The sequence below is a fragment of the Cyclopterus lumpus genome, chromosome 4 (genome assembly GCF_009769545.1).
Source record: "Cyclopterus lumpus isolate fCycLum1 chromosome 4, fCycLum1.pri, whole genome shotgun sequence".
NCBI lineage: Eukaryota > Metazoa > Chordata > Actinopteri > Perciformes > Cyclopteridae > Cyclopterus > Cyclopterus lumpus.
In genome coordinates this window covers 15,741,874-15,750,191 of record NC_046969.1, presented here as the reverse complement: position 1 = coordinate 15,750,191, position 8,318 = coordinate 15,741,874, and the positions used below count along the sequence as shown (strand labels likewise).

At 43.4% G+C, this 8,318-nt stretch overlaps 1 protein-coding gene across 1 annotated transcript; it reads left to right on the top strand.

Moving 5' to 3' along the window:
- The first annotated feature begins 4,417 nt into the window (after positions 1-4,417).
- Positions 4,418-8,214, top strand: b3gnt7 (UDP-GlcNAc:betaGal beta-1,3-N-acetylglucosaminyltransferase 7). Its single transcript, XM_034531016.1, has 2 exons — positions 4,418-4,775; positions 5,633-8,214. Coding segments are annotated over exons 1-2 (1,257 nt in total). The 5' UTR covers positions 4,418-4,773; the 3' UTR covers positions 6,888-8,214.
- Positions 8,215-8,318: the final 104 nt, after the last annotated feature.

Here is an 8,318-nt window from a genome sequence, read left to right as displayed (position 1 = left end):
AGGAAAACACACACAAACTGGCCATGATTATCCAGGAACACAATGAAAATCTAAATGTCTTTTTTTATTTTTTTTTATTTCTGCTTTTTAAAACCTGGGTCTCTGTAGTTTTGTTCGTCTCACCCTTTGACCATCATACCAATTCACTAATCTGAGGAAGCAACTGCCCACAGCACGGTTCATTAGAATGAGTATCACGTGAGGTCGGACAAACAAACCCCAACTTTAGCCATATTTCATTTGAAATTGGAAACAAAAGTGGACTTGCATTATCATACAATGCAATGGCAAAGATTTCAACCAAAACATATTTTTTGATTTGTACATTTAATTGTAAAAAAGTGTTCTCGTAACCTGGAGACTTGTTTCTCACCCGGCTCTGCATTTCCTTTAAAACGGACCACGTTTTTGTATCTCTACAAATAATCTGGTTGGTCAAAGCTACAAAACTAATCTTCAACAACAGGAGCATCCTCTACTGAAGAGTCCTAACTGTCATCAGGATCAGTGGCACCCATTTCAGATGTGTTTATCATTAGACAGCCATGTATAGCCAGCCACTGATAAAAGGTGACGCCAAACCAAGTAAAAACCCAACACTTCAGTGTCTCCGTCTCCTGAACCTCCTCCTTCAACTGCGGTTTTCTGCGACCGGAAGGTGCCTCCGGATGTTTTCATCCCTCCAGCCTCAGGTGGCAGTAATGAGCTTAACACAATGAAACAAAGAGGACACCAGACTGGGTCAAGGCTAGGCTTGATAGTTCATACTTGACCCTAAAAACAAAAAATGAGAAAAAAAACCTCTGATGATTTGGAGCCCGAGAAATTAGCAAATGTGAGGTAATTGGCAATTGTTTGGATGCTGCAAGATGCCATGTGATATATTTCTTATGACTAAATCAGTAATGTATTTGAAACTAACAGGAAACGTTGTCAGCACTTCCAATGCCAGGAACCGTAGTCTGCAAAATCAAAATCAGCAAGAAGTCTGCATCAATTTTTGAGTGATAAGGTGTATTTCAGATTGCTTTTTGTAGCAAGGTGCTGGTGACCTTATTAAACTGTTTTAACCCATGGGGGCCTCTCTTGTTTAGAAAGGGGGCTGGTGTTTACCTCTAGCTGCAGCTGTCCGTGACATTCATAACACAGCCTGATCACATCGCCTTTGTTCTATCAGCCTTTTCAGAGACGAACATCCTTAGCTGACGGCTGAGTGGAAAAGAGGGTGGGGGAAGAAAAAGATCCCCTGAAGCCATGTCTTTTTCCCCAGCAGTAAATTCTTTCATGGTGACTAGAAAAAAACAACCAAAACGGGAAAAAACACCGTCAGCAGGCAACAGGATGCACATGGCCCTGAGAAGGAAGGCTGGCTGGATCCAGGAAATGGAGAGAGAAGGAGAGGAAGGAGAGAATTTGGTTCGCAGCTGTGTTCGGACTGAACAAAATCCTGTTTTGAAGCACAGAGAGACATTTTGTTGTTCTATCCCCAGAACATAACGGTAGGTAGTAGGAAGAGCCCAGTTGGCCACAACAAGGGTCAAGTGCGGTTGTGGTGGTGACAGTTGTGCAATCCGCAATTCATCCATCACCAGTCCTCATTTGTTTTCACATCTGAGAGACCATAAGAGGGAAAATCAAACATCAGCCACATTTCTTTACAGTCCATTACTAAATTTTTTGGTGCTAAATTATCTTTGGGATTTCTCAGATTGTATCATTTAGGAGAAAGCTTTGTCTTGCTTTTGGTTTCCAGCAAATATAGAAGAAGACTTTGTGAGTCATGTTGCAGGAATGCATTCACCAAAAACCTCACCTTGTCATGACCATTGTTGACCGGGCTATAAAAGTGGCACATGAAACATTTTATAGCCCGTCAAGTATTCAAATCCTTTGTAACACAACGTCTGTGATGGGAAGCTGATACAAACTCAAGGAGTTTGCTCCTTAACACCAGGACCTCTTGCTGAAGTTAGCAGCATATCGGAAAGCCCACAGTACATACATATTACTAATAGTTAAGTAAATCATTGTGGCTCTGTTAGTTATTAAGAGCCACAATGATTATATAATTTCCATTGAGCAATTACAATCTTTGACCACGTTCCTTCCATTTTATGATTCCTCTTTTATGATTTATTTATATATTTTACTTTGCTTTTCTTAAAGCTGTATTTGTCAAACCGTGCCCACTTGAGAGCAGAAAAACAACAAGAGGACAAACCATCACCAAATCCCTTCTTGTATCGTTGCTGATGGCAAACGCGGTCGCCATAACAACTGCCTACTAACGCATCCAAGGCACACAAAGCAACGTTACCTGAATACTGCTCCTTTTTTGCTCTGTTTTGGTCCGTACTGTCTGTCTGCTGCTGCAACACATTCTCATTCCCAACTCGTCAAATGCGGCCGATTGGCCAGTGGCCCTCAGCTCAAACTATGGCCCTCTAGCGTCAATTTTAGACTCAGGGATGGCATGGCAGTTTTCTATTTGAACTTCCACGTTCACAGGAACCTTACAGTTTCCGCTTGCCACATGGATATGGACTCTTTTCAAATTTATTTTTTAATTTAGGTCTACATATAGCTTGTACTTGATTAGGCGTTAACAAAAGTAAAGTCAAAGTATCAACACTGTTGACTGTTTCACTGTGGTAAGGGTTCGGTTTGGTTAGCAAACAATGCATATAATACTTGTTTGTTGTGCATAAATAAAACGGTTATGTATACAAGGGGCATTTCCTCCATATTAACTAATTTACACATTAGGTATGTGTGTGATCTCTACGTCATTGCAGACGTGCCTTTAGCAAACCTGACTTCAGGAGTGAAGGCAGTCCTCCTCTGTGCGGAAAAATGCTGGTTCACCTCCAGCACATTGTATGAAAATAACAAAGGTTTATAATAATAATAATAATAATGCATTTAATTTATATAGCGCTTTTCATAATACTCAAAGACACTTCACATAATTAAAACATCCTAAAAGCTAAAAATAAATAAATAAGAATAGCTAAAATACAGGTAAAACAAATAAAACAAATAAATAGGGACTTTGAGTCGCTCGGACCCTGATAAGAAAACAAAAACAAAAAACAAACAATCACACATTAAAAGCAGTTCTGAACAGGTGGGTTTTGATTTGCGATTTGAATAAGGAAAGATCAGTGCAGTCTCGGATGAGTTTGGGGAGAGAGTTCCAGAGGGAGGGGGCAGATATGGAGAAGGCTCTGTCACCCCACGTCCGGTGCTTGGTCCTATGTGGGATGGACAGGAGATCATCAGAGGAGCGGAGCCGACGGGATGGAGTGTGGTGGTGGAGCAGGTCGGTGAGGTAGGAGGGGGCCTGATTATGGAGGGCTTTGTGAGTGAGGAGAAGGATTTTGTATTGGATCCGTTGTGGGACGGGGAGCCAGTGAAGGCTCTGGAGAACAGGGGTCATGTGATCACGGGAACGGGAGTGGGTGAGCAGGCGAGCAGCAGAGTTCTGGATGTATTGGAGTTTGTTTAGGATTTTGGAAGATGCGCCATAAAGAATACTTACGTATTATTATCTTATCTTACGTAATTCTTTCTAATTGATATTGTTGATTGATCATCTGAACATCTCTGGAGAAGTATAGGTGTCATGGGAGTAGCGGCAAGAATAGAACCCAAACGCCGACAAATAGTGAACAAAAGGCAACTTTATTGCTTGCAGCAAAAATCCAATGGACTACCTCACCCCCGTGATCTATGGTGATCATAACAGGACAACAACTGACAAAGGGGAAAGACACAAACAGGGATTAAATACACAGGGCTGGTGCAGGTGATTGGACACAGGAGGAAACAATCAGGGACATGGCAGACACTCACAGGGACAGGAAGTGCAGGGAAAAAGAGGACACGAGAGACAAGGACTTCAAAATAAAACACAAAACAAACTACATATCCTGACAATAGGGTGTTTTTTAACAGGGAGGCAGTATCTGAGTGCATGTACTCAAGTACTGTACTGTAGCACAAATACTTGTACTTTTTACTTCACTGCAGTTGCCCAGTTGCTGTAATGACAGTAGATTCTACATCATGGTACATTGTTATACAGAATAAAGTATCAGCTCTGTATAAAGTGAATAATCCTGATCTGAATAATAGATCCACCAAATCCCCCAATGAAATCGGATGCGTAATAATACAAACGGAAAAAAGCACATACGTCCACTGATGCAGGAGAAAGGAGATGAATGCAGTGTTGACCTTGTCGTGGGGTTGGACCAACCATGCAGGACCACACATGTTGAGTCAGCCCCGTGTGTGTACAGCGGGCATTTCCTCCCTCTGCACTCATCGCGGCATCTTGTGTGTGTGTGTGTGTGTGTGTGTGTGTGTGTGTGTGTGTGTGTGTGTGTGTGTGTGTGTGTGTGTGTGTGTGTGTGTGTGTGTGTGTGTGTGTGTGTGTGTGTGTGTGTGTGTGTGTGTGTGATCTGGATGTAACTGCAGCCTTGCATTGAACAAGCCGGACTTCAGGAGCGAGGGCAGTCTTCCTGAGCGCGCACCCCACCGCGCACATCTGCATCCATAGACGCTCTCCCCGCTCCGAGCTCTCAACATTACACCGACACGGTTTCGATGAAAAGGATTTTTTTTTTTAAATGTTTTAATCAATTTGTCCAACAGCCGAAAGCGACATCAACTCCAGCCTCAATTTAATTCCACGTCCCCCCGGGGGGCTCCATAATCCGTGCTTGTGTTGCTTTATCGTCCTCGAGACCATCGAAACCATACAAGACAATGTAAGTGTCGCCTTCTTCGTTTGTCGGCTCGAACAACTTCACAGCGGGCTCGTTTCAGTCTGTCCTCTTCTCTCTTTTCTTCTCGGGTCTCTACTTATCCACTACACATACAACTTCGGGAGACACTCATTAAGATTCAAACTTCTGTAAATTAAGTTCGCGCTATTTTAACCTCAATTATAGAGCTTATTTGAGCGCACACACACACACACACACACACACACACACACACACACATAACAGAATAATGAGCCATTAGTGTGGTTCCAGAATGGGTCTGGGTTGATCTTGTTTGCGGTTGATTGTGGGGCCACTGCAGGGGGTACGAGGACTTACGACTTTTTCTAAGTAACTTCCACACATTCTTCCAGAAGTGACACGTGGTTTACAACAAAAGTGGCAAGTGGATACTTTATGGGGAAAAGGCGACAACATTTCTGCATGTCATGTATGTTTAGAGCAGACAATGTTCAGGCCATTGCGCCATGTGAGAAGGAAACAACACGCCGCAGCGGGGTCAGTCAAACTGCTGCAAATATGTATCATATTGACATGTGGGAACCTTTTGTGATGACAATCTTTACCTTCTTCGCTTTATTGATTCTACATGAAACATTTTTTATAATGGCAATACTTTTTATTGATTTTGTGTGAACAGTTTATTATTTCCAATCTTTGAGACATATGCATGTGCACTGAAAAACAACCTAAATTATTTATCTGGTGTGGTACTCTTAACCCTATCGTAGTTACATTAGTTTTGAGATAAAAAAAAAAGAAAAGAAAAAGAAAGTACTATCAATAGGTATTTGAGTATTAACTCTTGAGTGCCTTCTGTGTCATTTGTCTTCCCCCAGGGTGAACAACAGAGATCGCTGGAGGGTGTACAAGAGGGGGAGTGTCATGTTCGTTCTGGCCGTGGTCGGGCTGACTGTTGTCCATAGAGGAAGCATCACTATAGGGGCTCCCTTCCAACTTGAGAGGCTGGCTCGCATGGGAGCCTCTGAGGGAGTGGAGCATGGAGCTGCTCGGGAAGACAAAACACCCTCGTACCTGGGGACAAAAAGCTTCTGGAAGGCTAGCAAACGCCAGCCAGTGCCTAAAGCTGGAGCCAATACGCGGCGGCCCAGGATCACTGAGGACAGCAGACCCAGAACCTGGGACGTAACCAACTCCAACTGCAGCGCCAACCTCAACTTCTCAAGTCAGGAATGGTTCACGGGCCTGGAGGACAATTTCAAGCAGTTCATGCTTTATCGACACTGCCGCTACTTTCCCATGCGCCGCAACCACCCAGAGAAGTGCACAGGGGATGTATATTTGCTCATGGTAATCAAATCTGTGGCCACCCAGCATGACCGAAGAGAGGTCATCCGAAAAACCTGGGGCAAAGAGCAGGTGGTTAACGGGAAAAAAGTAAAGACCCTCTTCCTTCTTGGTAAACCCTCCAGTGTGGCAGAGAGAGTGCACCATCAGAAGCTAGTGGAGTACGAGGACTACATCTACAGGGATATCCTCCAGTGGGACTTCCTGGACAGCTTTTTCAACCTCACGCTTAAGGAGACTCACTTCCTCAAGTGGTTCCACACTTACTGCCCCGCTGTACGCTTTGTCTTCAAGGGGGACGATGACGTCTTTGTCAGCGTGGAGAACATCTTGGAGTATCTCGAAAGCAGCAACGATGCAACAAACCTGTTTGTGGGGGATGTGATTTTCAAGGCTAAGCCCATTCGTAAAAAGGAAAACAAATACTACATCCCCCAGGCGCTATATAATAAGACACACTACCCTCCATATGCAGGTGGAGGGGGTTTTCTGATGGATGGGACCCTGGCAAGGAGGCTTCACTGGGTGGCAGACACCCTGGAGCTCTACCCCATCGATGATGTCTTCTTGGGCATGTGTCTGGAGGTGCTTCAGGTCACTCCTATAAAACACAACGCCTTTAAGACGTTTGGCTTGGTGAGAAATAAGAACAGTAAGTTGAACAAAGAGCCTTGTTTCTTCAAGAGCATGATTGTGGTGCACAAGCTGCTCCCATCGGACCTCATGCGCATGTGGAATCTGGTCAACAGTGACCTGGTCTGCTCGCAGAAAATAGAGATCCTATAGCTTGCTGGGACCACCGGGTATGGACAGCAGCGAGCGGAGCCGTACCTCGGTGGATAATATGATGCACGAGAGTCCCGGTAAACCCTCCTTTATGGGGGCGCGGCGGGACCATGGGCAATATGTAAATTTGAGTTTTTCCGGAAAAGTCAAGTAAGTTATTCAGAGATTTTAAAAGGTGTAGAATTGTGTATTTATATCGGCATTTTGAATGACTCACACTGTCAGCACGCAGATTCAGAGACAAAAGCCTAAGTTAAGTTGTCGCATCAACGGGGACAATAAGGTGGATCGTTACTTGCTCCTCAATTACAGGCTTTGTATTCTTTGAAATAATGTTTGAAATATGCCTGAGCATAACCTGATACACAGACAACGCCTATCATTCTCTTTCCTTCTGGTTGGATACGGTAGAGGAATTTCTTGGGGCAGAAACCTTGTGGCAGTGAGCTGTCATCAAATCACCAACGATAGCAAACCCATTAATGTGAATACACTTTAAAAATGTAGGGTAAAAAATGATTATGAGGACCAGTGGTAAACAGAACCATGAATATATACTTTTAGCATAATGTGGGAAATACTGTTTGGTTTAGTTTAATCGTGAAAATAACAGGACCGTTACCGTTAGTTGGTGCCCTGAAGTCTTGGGTTCCAAAGCCACTGCACCTCTAGGCATGCTAACTTTTTGGGTTTGTACTTTGTGTACCATAGTTTTACACATTACACATTGCCTTCACTTGGAGCAGTATGGCATGCTGCAGGGGCCTCAAGTCGAGTAAGAGAATGAAACAACTCTCTCTACCTCAGTGATACGGGCCAAAAAAATCCTTTGATTGCATCACTGGTCACCTTTTCTACTCAAAGTGTAACCAGGATACCGTTATCTTCATATGCAGTACATGGAGGTACGATTTGAATCACTTTTGTATCGTAGAGGTCTTTGCACTTTTTTTTTCTTTGGGAACGTGACTGACTTGATCTGGACATCTACCACTCCGACACTACTGGGAAAGAAACGTACATGTTGGCTGTCAGTGGGTTTGTATGTGCTGATATACTTGACATGGAGGGTTTACAACGACACTGTGAACTAAAACTACTGCTGGTACGAATACATGACATGTTAATTTAATCCCCAGTAAAAGGGGGGCGATTGTGGGATGGGGGTATTTAATTTAAAGCGTCAGATGAGCATATTAATGGGATGTTCATGATTATGTAGCTGAATGTTGTGGGTGTAGCGGGTGATGATTATGTCTAGGTAATGTAAATATATGAAAATAAAAATGTACATCCAATGTCATTTGTAAATAAACACCGTAACAGTACACTTGTCGTGGATTGTTTTTTTTTGTGTTTGGCGTTATCAGCATTGAACGTCCACAACAGGTGTTCAAACAAAAGTGGACGAAACAGTCAAGAAAACATATT